The following is a 19,029-nucleotide window of genomic DNA, read 5'->3' as shown; positions in this document are numbered from 1 at the left end:
TTTGACACGAGGTGGTTCTTTATAACATATTTTACCTATATACAATGTTTTTAGGGTCTTTTGTGAATGGGAAATATTTTAAAAAGTTCCTGAAAAGTGATATCTGAGTCAAATATATGAAGGCGCGAAATTTTGAAGAGCAGTTTGTTTTGAGCTCAACTGCAGATACTTTTATGCTCAACACTGCGGTACTGAGCTAAAATACGCTGGATAACTTCATAAATTAATTATTTTACTCATGTCGGTGGTAAATAAAAACACTTTTCTTTAAATTTCTGAAAAACACGTTTTTTATTGATATTGTCATTGATCTACTCATGACAGAATGCATGCAATATACCTACTTCCCGGATGTGCCATTCAGAGACTTCAGTTTCGTTTTTGCTACGGTCTCATCAGTCTAGAATGGACTATAACCGAGCTAGGGGCAAATGTCATCTCATAAAATTTGAGCGCTCCAACAAACTGGTAGCTAAAATAAATTTAGTAGATCAGCAAAAATATGCAACGGTGGTACGCATAAATTAATCAATTGAAGAAAAAGCTTTTGAATTAAAAAATAAGATTATCGTATTTAAGTTAGGGCTAAGGCAGAACTACATACAATACACCGACAGTCAGGTGTTGCCATCCAGAGACTGCCCAATGAACTATCAAAAAATACTTTAAAAAAGGAAAATAAAATGCGTATTAAATGTTGCATATAGTATAAAAAAAGTATTAAATGTGCAAGAATTTCATTACAGGTAGTTTTAGCAGCTTATTTATAGCAAGTAAGCTATGAAATCTAGTAAACTTATAATGGTTTTTTTTCCTTCAGTCAAAAGTACTACTTTTAGTCACTGAAATCGATAGAATGAGTAAAAAAAAATAACATGGACCCAGAGGATTCTTTCATTTTCCCAACAGTTATTTTTTAATTATTTTTTTTAAATGTCCGATTTCGAAAACAAGGCGTGGTCTTTATGACGTCACAAATGATGCAATTTGGCGCATCTTTCTACAGCGTTTACACGTTATGATAATCAAGAAGCGAATTAAATATTGCGATCTGCGCTTGCTATCAACCATATCGTTACCAATACACATGAGTAAAGATGCGAATTAATTATTTTGCTCTGTGAATGGCAACATTGAAAGGCATTTCATCTTTTGGGATGTCACGACAGAAGCGTAAACATTAAAAGCGCGCCGATTTAAGTAATTTTTTAAAAATATTAAATTTAAATAAATTATTTAAAAAATGGCCAGATCCTATGTTTTTAAGCATGCTCTTTCAGAAAAAAATACTTTTAAAATTTTGGAAACGACCCCATAATCTCTTATTGTATTGACTTTCTTTTACAGATCACTCTGTCAGAGATTATCGCCCGATAAGTACAAGTTACCATCATCAAATATTTGAAAATGGCTCGTTAACAATTCAAGATGTTACTCAGGAAGACGCTGGTTACTACCTCTGCCAAGCCACAAATGGTATCGGTCCTGGATTGAGCTCTGTTGTTTCCCTTAGCGTGCATGGTATGATTGATTTTGATTGAACGTATTATATTAATTTCACAAAAACAAATTAATTTGAAAATTTAATATGAAAATTATTAAGCATTAAAAATAAATAAATGGTGTATTAATGTTTCCAATAATTTGTGGCCTCAAAACTTTTTCGTTAAAAATTAATTTTGGTCATTAGATAGCTCGATAAGTTTTGAATTTCATTTGCCTCAAAATTTACTTTGGAACATTACAAGTTTTCAAACCAACCTCAATTAAAATTAAAATGAAAGAATGGTTGCACGTATTTTTAAATAATACTTTTTAAAAAGTGTTGAGCTTATCGGTTTATTGTCTTTTATTACTTTCGCAAACTTTTATACAGTATAACTTCGATTCAACAATGCCCGATTTAACTATTTCCTCAATTTAATGATACATTTTACTGGTTCGGATTTAACTGCATTGAATATCCATTCACCTCGATTCACCGATATCCTTGATTTAACAATAACTATGTCCAGTCCGTTGACAATCGCTAAATCGAAGTTAAACTGTACAGAAAGTGAGCCTCAAATTTTTAATTTATTTTTTTAATAATGAACAACAAAATAGTTTATGTAAAAAGATAAGTAGCTAAATTAGTCAAAAGAACCGAGAAATATTCGCTACAAAATTCAGCTTTATTTTCATTAATTGCATTTTAGTTTAATATATGTTCTAGGGAATGAAACCAAGTCGCACGAGCAGTTAAATTTCCTTTACCACTTTTGAAACAGAGAACTCAGAATTTCCAACTTTTACGGATTCAAAGCAATAAATATGGCGTTATATCCAAAATAATATTCGTCAAAGTTGTCGCCTCTAATCAACAGAAAACTTTTGTTGGTAGTTTCATTACAACTGGGCGCTATTCCAAATATGTCTTCGAAATATTGTCGGTCTTTTATGGAAGACACGCGATAGCCTTCGATCTGCCCTTTCTTCCACGCCATAAAACATAACTTACCAGAATATAAAAGCACAGGGGTAATAGGCAGGGAGGCATGATATCAGAGAGATGAGGATAAGAACCGAAGACGTTTATTTTCCGGTGCTCAAGAATTCTCAATAAAAGCTAGAAAAGGTTAAGAACTCTCGTTATCGTTAACGTTAACCGGAAACCGTCAAGGTGTCTTAAATTGGTATACGCTTTTATTGCCGAGAGCAGGGTTCCGGAGGTAGATTTTCATGGGCTCACCCGGGGTACTTTCTGCGCTTTGAATAATTTTATGTTTGTGTGAGAAACTATTGCATATACAACTACATCAGCTGCACGCTTTCAGAGATAAAATGGTTCTTTCCTTAAGTATCAATTAAACTCGAAACAATTCGTTTCCTCTAAACATTTTATTCTTAGTCAGAGGAACGGAATAATTGGATGATGCAATTTTATTACACAATAGGGGTGCTACGTGATATCTTAATGTGGAGTACACGTATGGAGTCTTAATTGATACGAAAGGAATTATATAGAAGTGAAAACGGGGTGTATAAAGTTTGGAAAACATTTTTTAAAACATTTAGTTAAAAAAAGTTTATAAAGCGTGTATGTTATTTATTTACTTTTTGAATCGCACTACCCATAACGATAATAAAGATTTTATATTGTATCTAATATAATTTATTTTTAATAACAGCACAGTTTTAAACAAATTCGAACGTCCTTTACGATTATTTATATACTATTTCTAAACAAATTTTCCAACTCATATTTAATTGCTGCTACTTGTCATTACGTACTTTAAATATCTTGAAATTTAACACTTTTTATCTGTGCCGTTTTTTTGTTTTTTTTTATCATCCATATAAACTGCTCGTAGTAAACCTACTTTAAGTCAAATTTGCTTTATCCTACTATAAGGAGCGACTCATGTTTTATTGCTGCTGCATTTAAAATAAATATGAATGTATATGTATACGCTAGGGCAATAACTGTAAGCTTTTTAACTTTAAGTATTTTATTGTAAGAAATTTAAGTATTTACAAATATTTACATCGTTCTGGTAAAAACCATCTTCTCCACATACAATCATCATGCTAGAAACGTACGACGTCTTACACTAAAATCGTTCTCTGCGATATAATGCCACATCATTCGGACAAAAACTCAAAATAAGAAGTTGTAGTTGCTGCTGAAGTTGCTTTATAGTAAAGTCTTAATTAGAACGGTTGCAATAAATAACGCCCGTGCGGCATTCAGCAAAAATTACGAAAGTAGTGAAAATCAATAGAAAATCTGTTTCATTTAAATTTGAAATTTTTTTGTAGAATCTCCAAGGTTTGAAACAAAATTCAGAACTCAGATGGTAAAGAAAGGAGACGATGTAACTTTGTCTTGTTCTGTTTCCGGAGATCCACCTCTTTCCATAACTTGGACAAGAGATAAGCAGCCATTGAATTTGGAAACGGAGCCCAGGTATCTTTGCATTCGTTATTGCTCGCTTCATCATGAAAGTGTACTTATACATTTCATTATAAACTATGTTTGTTTTTCATCTTGAATTGCAAATTCTTTTATAGCACATTATTATATTTTCAAAGTCTCCCTCCCTCAAACTTCTCAGAAACATCCGGATCAATTAGCAAGTTTTGGAAATAGTTTTAAGATTTTCATTCCTAAAATGATCCACTCAAGCATAAAACTCTGTAATAGTGAGAAAGATAGAGTTGGTCTTATACCCCTTGGGAATTTCAAAAAAAAAAAAAAAAATGTAATTTAATTTAGACACGTATCTAAATGCAATAAAATTCCTACAAACCGACACAATGAAAAATTCTCCCTAAATGACTCTCAACTACTGCTGCGGGTCTTACTTTTGGAGTAAGCTGCTTTGATGGAGCCCTGATTGTGAACTTTAATTCAGAATCAAGACATGGAAAGTCGAAACTAAATGTCGAATTTTTTTGCAAAAAGTACATTGTCTTAAAAATGTTGCACCATCAAAAGATGCTAAATGGGAAGGTTTGATCCCGGTCAAACCTCCCATAACTGACGTGGATCAAACCTCCCTTAGTAGCTATTTTAGAAAAGATAATAAAAAACATATTTAAATATTTTTTTTAATTTTTTAAAGTAAGTCAAGAGGCTTTTAGCACATTAATCACAGGATATAAATAATGCAACTTACTTCTTGTAAAGTGAATGGCAAATCGCACAGACGAGATGAACTTGCAACGAAAAATTTTACTTTTTTGCATGAAAAAGCAATCACACGTGATTTCTTCTTAATTATACTTCAAATTAGCTAAAAAACTAGAAACAGCTTTTGATTCGACTTAAAGTCACGCTGCCCACCGGTGCTCATCAGAAAAAAATGTGTTTAAATATGAAAATATGATGGGGTGGGTCATACCTCCCACGTGGTCAAATCTCCTCAGTCTCCCCTACTGTCAACCCTAAAGTTATGTCACCTTTTATCACTTTTATAAATGTGAAAACACTTGTATATATTTATATACACCCACGTTTTAGTGGTGAATTTAAAACGTTCTAACTTCAAAATTATTGGTTAAGAGAGTTGATATTCCGCCAGAATAATCGTGAGGCGTCAGAATGTTGTTTGGGGAGGAAAGGAAAACTTTTCAAAATATGTCCATTGGTGTCTTTGTCTAGCCTATGTCATGGGAAAGGCCTAAAAGACTTGTTGAAAACGGGATTGTTGTTAGTTGAATGGTAGCAACAGATTTCAAGGGTTTACAAAACATTGAGTATAAATTAGGCAAGATTGTTGTGACCAAAAGTTTGTAATAGAGGCAAGAGAAATTCAGAAGCTTCAAACTAGTACCTTGTGGAAGATTAAAACATAAAGTGGTCTATGTGCTTGTTTCCGCTACTATATAGTTGGAAACAAAAAACGGCACGTTCTAAATCGTGCTGAGGTAATACTGTGAATGAAGTGCACGCGTACGTTTACAACAGCAACATAAACCTTAAGAGAGCCATCTTTCTGCACATTTTGAAACTATTTTTCTTTTGCGCCATATTTCCATCGACTCACAATTACTCTGGTGAAATATTAAGTCATTTCGACTAGCAGTTTTAAATTCATGGCGTTTTGAAATAACCATTTTTAATTACAATCACCTGGTACATACGAACTAAACTGGTTGTTGGGGATTTTTAATAAATTACAACAGTATTTCTAGAAAATATGGTTACGGGGAGGAGCTGAGAAAGGCGTTGTCTATTAATCCATTGCACTTCAAAAACCAAAAACCATTTATTAAAGGAACATTTTACAATCAACTTTCCCTCCGTTTACCTAAGATCCTCTTTTTGAAAAGAGCAAAATATTAAATACAGTTAATCTTATTAAAATCTACTTCACTCATACTTTAAATACTCCTTTGCTTTTGCGTAAACATCAAATGCGTAGAGAATATTTAATTATGTCTAAGCGAAAGTGACGGAAATATTTTCGAACTTACTTAATATTTAAGCAGAATTATCCTTTTGAAGTGTGAAGAGTATATTAAACATTTCCATAGGAACTTCCTTCTCATAATTAATTTAAAATTTATCGAGCACGGATCTTTGGAAGTTCATAGCTTTGCGATTTTAAAAATATGTGATGACGAATTCCTTTGAATTGCCTCATTTGCCTTGAAATTAACTCTATGGTGATTAATTCAGCTCGCTCATTTCAGGAGGAAATTAAATTTTATAAAGATATTGATGCAAAGTTTCCTACTTTTAGCCTAAGATAAAAGGCTGTTTTACCATGCAACTTCTGCCGTAATGAATGATTAACAGCTATGGACACGATATATCTTAAAGGCAAAAAAAAATACAGCTTCTTGTTTTTAAACTTCATTCTAAATACGCATTCTGCTTTGAAAAGGCACTCAACATCCACAATTAAGCTAAGCATTGATTGTAAAATTCATTAAAATATTCCGTTGCATTAAACAAAAATCAATAAATGAAATTTCGATACGTTGTTACGATTGATAATGTTAGATCTATTGGTAAAATTTAACGCATTGCTCAATAGAAACAATGATTTTTCTTTATTCAGTTGAAAGCTAAAAACTTTGAAATGTTGTTCTTTATTTTTATTTTAAAAAAATCAGCTGTATCGCAACTTGTTGAAAAAAAATATGAAACTGTTTTTTTTTTTTTTACTTCAGTAGTGAATCTTTTCATAGTTAGTGAAAACATGCAAAAAGAACAAATATTCAAAACTAATTCACCTTGTTCGGTTAGGAAAAAAAAAAAAAAACTTTAACTAAAAAATCAGAGAAAACAAAGTGTAAAAAGTTTTTTTTTCACTTTTTGCTTCTTTTGAAAGTAGTAATCTTTAAAGTTATTATGATTTGTTAATTTTAATAGGACGTGTTCAAAATATTTGACAGTATTCAGTACCGAATTGCAGATGAAAATCTGAAAACAAGCCCCCCCCCCCCCCCCCCGTGATCTATTTACTTCTGAAATCCTTAAATTGAGCTACCCTCCATAGATACTTTTCTATCTTTCAAAAGTTGACAGTGCACCCAATCTTACACGTATCGCCTTTAATAAGTGGTAAGAACTTTTAAATAACCTACTATCCAAATCTCTAAACATAGTCTGAAATCTGATTTAAATTACAAGTAAACGTGTATGGAATTTTTTTTTCTAACAAGTTTGCTTGAAAATGTTACGACTGAAGGCACGGCTCACCGCTAATAAAATATGAACGTATTAGAATTGTTTATAAAGAAGGGCTTTAAGTCTTAACCACGAATAAAACAATGAATAAGATCAGGTATTAACTGTTTGTGAAACAATTAGAAAACGTTAGTAAGACAGAAACATTGGGACATCGGACATTATCAAGACAAATTAGCTTACATTATGTTTAACCATTGCGTCCAACTAATAAAGATTCAGTTGTTTTAACTTAAAGAAAAAGGCTATCGAAAAAAATTGAAATTCAACTTTTTTTCAATTTGATTATTATTTGCAGAAATAAATATTTTTAGCAGTAAACAATGTTCTGGATGAACGTATCTTAACACAAGGAAGAATAATATTAAAAAAAACTTATCAACGGCATAGAAATAATACTACAAATCTAATTCATATGCTTATATTTAATTTTAGGTTTCAGGTTTCTCAGACTGCGAGCGGAGATTCTAAAATGAAATCTATTCTTCGAGTGACATCAGTTGGCAGGGTAGATTCTGCCCTTTACACTTGTTTGGCTTCAAATATATATGGACAAGACGACACTAATATTCAGCTCATTGTTCAAGGTAAGTGATTTCATGTTCGAGAAAATATAATAGGAAGTAAGCATTGAATTAGGGACATAAACCTAAACGTAACTTACGATCACGTTTGATGAGGAACTTTGAAAATGTCCGCTCATACATTGCAACGTTCAACAGTCATCCTAACAGGTAGTAGAATAAGACATTTGTATCAAGTTCTGAGTTAACGAGAAAGCGTGTTAAGTTTTTTCTTATTGTTCAAAAACATTTTTTTTTTCCGGAAAGAGCGTGGTTGTAAGCATGTGGCAAATTACTTTTTTCATCATGTTGACTTATTTTCAACCTTATAAAAATAATCTTAAAAGACGTTCAGTCGTTGTTTTCATTTCAGTGCTGACGTCACAAATGAATAAACCCCATAGGGTTACTAAAATACATTTTCAGGACATTGACAAAATTCGCCAGTATTTTATTTAACTAACAATTCTCGTTCCGCTGATAATAGTTCGCAGTGGAAAAATTACTAAAAGACGATATCTTGCCGGAAAAGAAAACCACACGCTTCGATTCAAGGTGGCTTTCTTTACTTATAACGCCACACGATGAAACATTTTGTTTTAGAAATCTGACATGAAGAAAAAAAAAATGTTAGGAAAATAAAAATAGTTTCTCTGGCTCCATGTTATTTGTTTATTTTTTTAAAAATTATTCTGTCAGTTACAATGACTAAATGAAGTACTTTTGACTGAAACCGACAATCCTATTGTAAGAGTATAATCACTGTGTGTGTGAGCCAGGGTACCGTTGTTGCTGAGCGATAACCTTTAGTGGAAACGTGAATGAATATATAAGCTGTCGCTGTTCAGTCGCTGGTGGTTTTACGCGGCAGCTGTAGAGTGATGGGAAGACTCTCCAACCTACAAATACGGCAAGATTTCAGGAACCGAGTCAAGGATCTTAGACCAAGAGAACAAGAAGCACTTGCAGAAAACCGATTTAATTTCCCAAAGAACTGAAAGTAAGAACATGCTTCCTCTTTTTCTTACTTTACGCTCAAAAAGTAGTTAATTGCAAAACAAATTTGCACCTACCTGCATCTTTTTTTTCTTCATTTTTGTAGTTGGTTGAAAAATAATAGGAAGAACGCTAGAAAAAATTTCGAGAAATAATTTTCTTCTCTAAAACTATTTTCAAAATAAATCCGAAATGATTTGACAAGTTTTTCTGCTTCCCCTGGAAGTAAAAATATAAATTGTAAAAGCAATGAAATAAACCTAAATTACGTTGAACAGTGCTTTTTTAAATTATTTTTACTGATTCATGAATTTAACACAATGCTATTGCAATTTTGAAATAAGCATCCATCCGTACATACTCACGAAAGATTCTTCAGAGAATTGCGCAAGAAATGTAAAAGCAAAAATAATAACAATTCTTGATAGGTTTTTTCATCCAACAGAACAACCGGATGCTCCAAGGGAAGTTCAGATTTCAGAAACAGGAAGTCGACTCGTAAGACTGTCTTGGGAACCCCCTTTCAGCGGAAACAGCCTCATCACACAGTACATCTTACACATACGAGAAAATGGTAAGTGAAGTAGTTCGATATCGAAGTTTTTTTTTTTTTTTTCGTTTCCTTTTCACTCTGTTTTCTGTACGCTTATCAGTTTTTTTTTTTTTTTTAATTTATTTATAAAGTAGCATGGTGATTGAAAAGTTCACAAAGGATGTTTTGTGTTTTATTTCGTCAGATGATTTTAAAAATGTAGTTGAAAAAAAATTTTTGCATTTAGATAAAAAAAAAATTACAATATAATCAAAATGTGGAAAAAAAAAGTTATTCTTCGCAGTTGAAAAATACCAGATGTTTCACTTAAAGAGATTTATAAGTATTTTTTCGTAGCTATTACTGTGCAAAAAATGTTAAAGATTACGAGCATCTTTGAAACGAATTGTGAAAAGTGTTCAGAATTTTTGTAACGCGTGTTTCAGAATCTCTCTAACGTTTGCACTCATGATGGTGAAATGTAATACATAGGTGGAATATTATTCAAAATTATTTGTGTTTTATGTAGGTAGTATGTCTGTGTGTGTGCTCGCGCTGTGGAGATCAATCTACTGACCTTATACTGTGTGTTAACTCATGTTGTTTTGAATTTGTAAGAAACAAATGCAATTCAATCATTATTATTTTTATTTTTTTATTTGTCTTTTTTCCAAAGTAAATTGATTATTTATTTTTAAATCAGCTGTATAAATTATTTCTAGTGTTTTACAGTTAAGATATTATATCAAAACTTATGATAAGAAACTTTTGAACTTTATATAGGTTCCGTAGCTTCTGCGCCTTCAAGAAACATGTCCGTGGCAGGCACCGAAACGTCGGCTGATATAACGGGATTGAGGCCGGCCACCGGCTATGACGTTTACTTGGTCGCGGAAAACGCTATCGGTGCAAGCGGACCTGGAAGGACGTTTCATTTTAAAACTGAGGAGGAAGGTATGTGTAAAAAAGAAAAAACGTAAAAATTAGCTTAGATTCAATCACAACTTCCTTCACATTAAAAAGGTCAGTTTGTACCCTAAGTAGAGATCAAGAAATATATGAGTGTAGGTCTTTTGCTGTGCCTATCAGTTCATGGGACCATGTTTTTGTATATGCGTCACGTCTTCTTCGGTTTCATACAAAAAGAGATGCCAGCAAAGATTTTTTTTTTTTTTAAAGATAAATATGATTATTAGTTTTGATAAAGTGGCGGATTATTTTTGAGTAGTTCATTTCCGCTTGGGGAAAAAAAAGGAAAATATAGTTCTTATGTTGAATACTTATACTCTTTATACCAATAATAGTCGCAGTATGTTATTTGCGAAACAAACCGGCTGTCTCCTTCTCTGTTTTTAGGAATTGGATCGTTTAAATCTTAGTCCATAGAAATTAAAATTATCAGAATAAAACTAGAGCTGCGTTATTTATATTTTATTTTGCAATTTTTTCTGCTAAAGGTATACCATTGTCAAAACTAACAAATAAACTAAAGCCAAAATTTAGATCAGCTTCTCCTCAATTTGCGGATACAATGCGTCCGCGTCTATAACAAGGCGCGGTTTCATAAATGGACATCATGCATGAAAAATGTTAAAATAAGGTAAAATTTTCAGCATAATGAATAAATGGGGTTAAAACATTCATACGGACAAAATTAGCAAAGAAATAATTTTAGAGAAACAAAAGGACGCATTCTAGTCCCATATGCAAATAAGGCATTTTGTGCTTAATATGCACAAATAGTTGGAGAAATCATTAAGTAATTCCACCAGTAAAGCAAAGTTTTAAAGTAATAAGAATACAGAAGTTGTTTAAAATCTAATATGTATTTTAAAAAGGTTAAATTATTCATTGATTCAAATAATATGCACTTAAGAAAACTTCGTATTTCTTACGAAAAAAATAAGACTTAGTTTGATTAAAATCCAACTCTAACAACAAATAAAACCGAATGAAAAAAAAATTGTCGATGTTTCCGAACAAAAAGTACAGGATGTATTAATACAATAGACTAATTGTCCTTGCAATCCATTCTTCGCGAGCAAAAAAGATTATGATTTTTTTACTGAAATCCAATTGCAGATAAGTGGGTTTAGGACAGATAAATTGGTAAACATATTAGTTACTGGGTTAGTAAACAGATTAAGTGGATTTTAAGAACGTACTTAGAAATCGATATTAAACCTAAAGATGCAAGTATAAAAATTTGCAAGCAATTTTTGTGCAAGATTTGTTATTTTCTTATTACGTTTTAAAATATTAATATACACATATTCTGTACTTCTATTTATTTACTAAATGCTTTTGATTTGTTTGAAACGGAGAGAATGTGCTTGTTTAAAAGGGGAAAGAGTTTTAAGGCGTGATAAACAAATATAACTTGCAATTTAATAACATAAAAGGGTGAGGGGCAACTGCGCAATCTCATATAGTAAGGATTTTGTTCATTATTGTAAGGACCTTGAAAAAGAGTCGCAATTTATTTTAACTGTTTCGCATCATCTCTTTCAGAAGTAAGAAATAATCTTGAACTCACAAAATCTTGATGAAGAATAACATTTTGAGTTTTTAGGCAGTTAAATTCAATAAAGGAAAAACAAAGATGAAACATCCTCACTAATGAAGTCTTGAAACAAACCGAATTAGAACAGCCTTCATATCAACTGTGTGGCAAACAGGCTAAGCAGTGTGTGCGTAATTAGTGCATACTTTGTTTAATATGATCCTTGCCTACTTCATTAATTTCAAATTTCAAAAAGTTTAGACCATGTACTTAAAATTTTACAAACGAAATGAGATACAATGAAATCCCATTACAACGAATACCAATAATAAGAAACATCCGTTTCAACGAAATAAATTTTCAGTCCCGATTTACTTGCCATTACGTTATTTGAATTTCATTACAATGGAAAAAAAATGCGGTAAATTGAAGTTCGTTGAAACGGGATTACACTCAGTGACCTTCAGAAAACTAACTGAAATGCCAATGAAATACACTTCAAGAAAGATTTTTTTAATCTAAAATCAGTTTTGAATAAATCAAATTTTATCCGAGGTACTTGATTTTTTAAATTATAATAACTTGGCTTCTTATTAGAAACTAATTACATTTCTTTCATTTAAAAAAAAAAAAAGAGCTGTGGTTTCCCAGATTCACCTCAAAATATTCTTTGAGTTGTTGAGGTGTTGAAAAAAAATGAAAAGAAAGGGAAAAAAATGCCTTGCAATCTTCTTTCACTGAAAAACCTCCAAAGTTTGTTTAGTCATCTTTTTACGAAAACCTAAATATTTGCTCGAGGCGCTTTGTGTAAACATTAATGTAATTTCTTCTCCACACAGTTCCAGAAGGGCCACCGACTGCAGTAGATGCAGAAGCTCTTAGTTCAGACACTCTTAGAATAACATGGGAGGTAAGAAATAAATTTGCCTTGTTTTCTATATTTCTTATTTTGGCCTTTCAGTTCATTTTTAGGGTATAAACATATTTTATTGAAGTAAAGAGATGCTTTCGAACATGATATTGATTTTAAGAAAAAATGAAATATCTGAGTAAATGTCTGAATGTTATAAATTTTCATTTTTAAACACATTAACTATTTATAATTGTTTGATTTTAAATTTAAAAGAAATAGTTAAATTTTATTGCAAAATTTGTTGAAAACTGCAGAATTATTTCGATTTTATATTTTATGTATATTGCGCCTGTCCTTTTTGGTTATTTGTATAATGCTGTTTACTAAATTTTATAATGATATTTGTGCGAAATTATATGCACCATGTTTACTAAAATATTTATCTTGCTTATTCAACTGCAGGAAAATAGTTAGAAAACTAAATTTACTTTTAATGCTTTTTACATTTTAATATTTTAATGTGTATAGCACTATTTTACTAAAGGCACGTTTTTAAAATATTCAAATAAAGTCCCTTGCACATAAATCAATAATAATTTGAGTTATTTATTTAATTGCATTCAAAATAAACATTAATGAAATATACATTGCAGAATGTTTAAAAGACACCAATGGATACTGGTCTAAGTTTTAATAAATCATTTTATCATTTCATTTTAAAGATATCGACAGTTATTATTCAGTTAATTTTAATGTCATTTTTTTACTGTCCTTAACTCCAATATAATGTATTTTCATGATCATGATTCAATGATGCTTGATGTATAACTAGTCATATAGCCCAAAAGTAATTTTCCCGACACTCAACTAGTTACTCTAGAAATACCTGTAATTTCAGTTTTTAAACATTTACCTCCTGTTATTTTTGGAATTACGCCTGCCTATACATATTTTTGCGTAAATGTTTGAACAAAAAGAATAACCCAAAACCGTTTCGAAAAGATATTCTATCTCCAGAAATCGCAAAATAAGTAACGATGCAGTCATTCTTCGAACTGAAAACACAGAACAGGTATTAAAAAACGCTACTTGCAGCTTAGAAATCAGGCTCGTAACATTGTTTTTTCGCATGTTACTTGTTGAGCATTTTCCACTGGTCGGGGATCGAAGATCAGGTGCGTAGAATAGTGGTTCAAGGACTGCTAAGGATCTTTATGCGAACTTTTACATAAACAAAACTGTCCACTTATTCAATATCTGAGAGACAATATTTTTATGTTATTTTTTGATTAAAAACCATGTTTCTTAATCAAAATTAATGGTGAAAAACGCACAAATAGGCTATTCATATCATAATAACTAAAAAGTATATGTCCTAGCAAACTTTTACAAAAAACAAAACTACACTTATTTAAGATCTGGCGTGCAAGATTTTTGTAATATTCTTTTTTTATAAACCATGTTTTTAAATAGAAACCAATGCTGAAAAATATTAAAAATGGACTATTCACATCAAAATAACTAAAAGGTACGTGTCCTACACAAACATTTGATAACGGATATGGATTACTCATGAAAACGTACTTCAGGATAAGAAAAAGACATACGTGGGGCAAATCATTTATTAACCAATGTTATTAATATTCACACTTACAGTTACATATAGCGTTAGTACATAAGCAGATTTACTAAGGATTTTCAATGATTGCATAAGAAATGTCATGGATAGCTGCTTTAATGTTCCTTAATGTTGGCACAACGCAACTTTTTTTCTCTTATAGTCACCTGAGAAGCGTCTCAGAAATGGTAACATAAAGGGATACTATGTTGGTTACAAAGATGCAAATTCCTCAGAGCCTTATCAGTATAAAACAGTTGATATGACTTCATCGAAAGATGGGCGAATTTCGACAGATCTTCGTGGATTAAGTCCTTACTCATATTACAGCATTGTAGTTCAAGCTATTAACTTGAAAGGAGCTGGACCCCGATCTGATCCTATAATTGTGATGACTATGGAAGATGGTGAGCATTTCTTAACCTTTAACACTTTCGTTGATTATCACATCCTTTAAAAGTAAATTTATTTATTCAAAAATTTCTGTTCTAACTATATTTTTTTCTTTTCTTTCGTTTTATTTATTTATTTATTTCGCAACGATTGATCTGTAAATGTTCGCGATCAGCAATCAAAATATTGTCACGTAGATTAAGTACACACTACACTGCACAGATGAAAGCAAGTTTTTTCTAACCAAGCGAGCTATCGGGCTACAAAGTCGCAACTGCCCACTCTCAGCTCGAGAGAGGGTTTTTATACAGAACTGAGGAACATTCTAGAACAACTAAGACTATTTACATAATTCTAATTTATAAATTTCTTCAACTTATAGAAAGGAAAGAAAGTAACAGAGGAATGGAACCAAAGACACACCTGAGGCTCAAACTCATAAGCTTTGGGTTATCAGTTCAACGCGCTAACCATTCTGCCATCCGGGCGCTCTCCTTGCAGTGCGAATTACGACAATATCAAAAGAAGAAACTTAACATCGGAATAGCAAAACATGATAACACGGAGGATGTTACAGAAATACAATCGATAAAAAATCATTTTACTTTTATGACCATTTTAGATGATATACAAATTTTTTAGCTTTAATAACAATTAAAGCAAAGTGTGGTAAATTTCAGAAAATGAAGCAAAAGAACACAAAGTAATATTAATACCATCAAAAAACATTCCAAGCAAAATTTTTTTTTCTTTCATAGTTCCCAGCATTCCTCCACAGCAAGTTGATTGCATGGCTTTGACATCGCAGACGATAAAAGTGACTTGGCAGTCCCCACCACCTTCAGCCATTCATGGAATCTTAAAAGGATATAAAGTACTTTACAGAGCAGCAGAAGATTGGCAAGGTATCTTCTTAAATAAATTTTAATTAAAATCATTTGGATCATCATGTTTCCACATCACGCAAAAATGTTGTATTACATAGAAGTATAGAAGCATCAGAACTTGCCTTCTCTCAAGTGATTATTTAAAACTGTTTGTTTGTTTTTTGTTTTTTAATTTTAGGTTAAATCTGATAATGTTTTAACTTAACCTAAAACTGGAAATTTAGATTCTGAAATTTTATCGATTAATGTATCTATTTAAAATGTGAGCAGCAAAGTTTGTCAAAATATATTATAGTATCATAATTAATATATTTTTTTCCTTTTTTGACTTATGAAATTTATTTTTCTTAATTACCAGATATTGAAGATCATGAGGTAACTGTGCCCATTCCAGATAAAGAGACGTTGTTGAAAAGTCTTGAAAAATTTACGAATTACAGCATAAGCATATTAGCTTTTACTGGAAGAGGTGATGGAATTTTGAGTGAATCCATTTTTTGCAGAACAATGGAAGATGGTAAGTATATATATATTTTGCCTGAGTTAAAAACCAAGTTTATTTTTTATATTTAATTTAGCTTAGTAGTCATTTTTTTTAAAAGTGTATTCTTTAAAATTTTACATTTTACACCGTGCCAATAGTCTTTAATTTATGAAAAAAAAGGTATTATGTAACAATTGTTTTGCTACATAGAAGTATGAAGTTAGTTTTGCACCTAAAGTTGTTGCTCAAAATCTCTTCCCATCAGTGACGCTATTATGATTTGAATAAAAATAACGAACTGCTTCTTGAAGATTATAAAAAGCAAAATTTGCTTGAAATGAAACAAAAAGCATACTATTTTGGACTTACGGTTGGTATCAGTTTGATGCGAAATCAAATACATGATATGGATGAAATTTTTAAGTAGCACTAACATTTATGTGCACAGAAAGAAAATTATCAGAAAGTATACTATGGTTGATGCACTCAAGGTTCAATAACTACTATTTTGTTATAGTTTCCAGTCCACCAGCAGACATCAAGGCTCTACCAATGCTTCCAGATGCAATTCTTCTGAGTTGGCAGCCCCCTGTGCAACCAAACGGCATTCTTCAGCAGTACACGTTGTATCAAAGAACCACAGTAAACAGCATACAGGTAAATTAATTTAAATTTAAGCAGCATATTTGGAGTAATTTTTCAAAGAATTAACAATTTGTTTTGTTCGAAAGATGACAAAAAAGCACACTCTGTCTCCTTCACAACATTATTACGAAGCTCTTCGTTTGGAGAAAACCAAAAGATACGAGTTTTGGGTCACGTGCTCTACATCAGCTGGTGAAAGCGAAGGGACAAGAGTTCTATCCCAAACAACATCAGAAACAAGTAAGTAATTTGCATTTCTGCTGAAAAGATAGCCTTGTAATCTATACAACATAAGAATAACTGCGTTGAAATCAATTTGGCTTTTTACAATGTGTCCTTACATCTTTCATTAGGTTTACCTAAAAGTTGCTAGCCATAAAATATATGCAATCAGTACTTACATGATTCTAAGAGTATTAACATAGTTGTCATATTCAAGCTAATGTTTTTTTTTATTATTATTATTATTTAGCTTTTTACTCAAATACCGCTTTTAACATATTTACATTAGGGGATTTCAAATTTTTCCAAGTGTTGAATTTTCTCATGCAACCCAGTCACTTAACTATGCTAGATGGATAGATAGACGAATAAATATGTACCAACGGTTCGATAGTTAGTGATGGCTTTCTTTGTTTGAGTTCAAGTTCAGGGTTTTTTCAAGTACACGAAATTATTTGAATGTTTGACAAAAAATATCAGTTTTATTGGTTTTATCGTTTTTAAACTGTTTGACAAAACCATAGCTTATGAATTTTCAAACAAAAAACGCTGCTGTTAAAAACACACAAATGCAATACTTGAGCTATTGTAAACTTTTAACTTGCTTTCTTGTTTAATAAACTTCTATTAAAATAAACTCAAAAATTTCTATCCTCATTCTAAATTATTCATTTAAATATTAAATTTATCTATATATGTAAAAATGGATGTATGTTTGTGGGTATGTGTGTATGTTCCTTATACAAATCCAGTTTCCGTCAGATTTCTTCCAAATTTGGCACAAAGGTAAATTGTTGCTCAAGAATTCATATAGGCGGGTTTTTGGAATTTTAAAATGACCCAAAGAGGTCTAATTTCATATTTTGAGTCATAAAACTGCTCTTTGCTGCACGAACAAATTTTTGTATAGTTATGAATTTAGTCTTCATGAAAAGCCCGTAAAAAACTACCCTAGATGAAGTTTCTTCAAAGATTGACTTTAATGATTAAATTTGAGAACCTTGGTTCAAAGCAAATGAAAACGGTTATCAACATATAACCACCAGGAGCTATTTTAAATGCAATTAACACAAAACGTATCCTGAACGATGGCTGTCAATGCCATTTAGCGATGAGCATTAAAGTATGTTTGGCGAGAAAGCCGTAGATATAAGAAATGATGCTGTACATCGTTTCATGAACTGCGACCTGCGAAGCCAAGGTATCAATTGATGCTACTCATGGTGCTACTTAATTTGAATGCTACCGTTAAATTAAATTTTTTAAACATTGTTTAATTTTTGATCAGTGTTTTTCCCGTTAATGGCAGAGAAAATGCAAACATAAGTAAAGTAATAATATTGCATTCAATATTTACGTACAATCTTCGACTGTTTCAGTATTAGACTACTTTTATTAAAACCACACCTATTTCATCCTTGCAACAGAAATTTAATTTAGTGTTCTGTGATCCTTATGAAACCAATTTGCAATATATAAATTTTCTTTATACTATTCCTTGATTTACGCCGAATCTTTAAGTAATTCGGTTCAACTTTTACCTATAACCTAATTCAGTTTAATAGAAGTCGCTCCAAGCTCTCAAAGAACATGGGTAAAAGTCCTAATAAAGCAAATAAATTGCAAAATAATCATAGTAATGCACAATAGCGCATTCGGAATTTATCTTTCAAAGGGGTGGGATGTGGTCAAGGCTTTCTTACATGTATCTATATACACATAAATGGATGTATGTTTGTTGATGTGTGTGTATGCTCCTTATACAAATCCAATTTTAGTCGGATTTCTTCCAAATTTGGCACAGAGGTAAATTATTGCTTAAGAATTCGTCTAGGCTGGTTTTTGGAATTTAAAAAAGATCCAAAAAGGTTAAAGTTTATATTTTTAATCATAAAAAGGCTGTTTTGAACGTAACGAATTTTCATATTGTTATAAATTTGGTCTGAATGAAAACCATGTAGCAAATGCCCTAAATGAAATCTCTTCAAAGATTAACTGTAATCGTTAAGTTTGTGAACCTTGGTTCAAAGCAAATGAAAATGCTCAGCAACATGTAACCACCAGGAGATATTTTAAATTGCAATCAACACAAAAAGTATACTTAAAAGTGGCTGTGAAGTCGATTAGCGACAAGTGTAAAGCATGTTTGG

The 19,029-nt window shown here is 31.5% G+C and overlaps 1 protein-coding gene across 1 annotated transcript in view; it reads left to right on the top strand.

Annotated features, from left to right (window-relative positions):
* LOC129223373 (cell adhesion molecule Dscam2-like) overlaps positions 1-19,029 on the top strand; it is a 280,334-nt gene that overhangs the window by 221,611 nt on the left and 39,694 nt on the right. Inside the window, 11 exon segments of the mRNA XM_054857953.1 lie at positions 1,348-1,521; positions 3,802-3,949; positions 7,619-7,770; positions 9,188-9,316; positions 10,067-10,228; positions 12,617-12,687; positions 14,412-14,655; positions 15,400-15,546; positions 15,887-16,045; positions 16,530-16,669; positions 16,744-16,897. Of these exon segments, the coding sequence (XP_054713928.1) occupies positions 1,348-1,521; positions 3,802-3,949; positions 7,619-7,770; positions 9,188-9,316; positions 10,067-10,228; positions 12,617-12,687; positions 14,412-14,655; positions 15,400-15,546; positions 15,887-16,045; positions 16,530-16,669; positions 16,744-16,897 (1,680 nt within the window).

Source organism: Uloborus diversus, chromosome 5 (genome assembly GCF_026930045.1).
Source record: "Uloborus diversus isolate 005 chromosome 5, Udiv.v.3.1, whole genome shotgun sequence".
NCBI classification, from domain to species: domain Eukaryota; kingdom Metazoa; phylum Arthropoda; class Arachnida; order Araneae; family Uloboridae; genus Uloborus; species Uloborus diversus.
The sequence above is the reverse complement of the archived record's forward strand: the minus strand, read 5'-3'. Positions and strand labels throughout refer to the sequence as shown.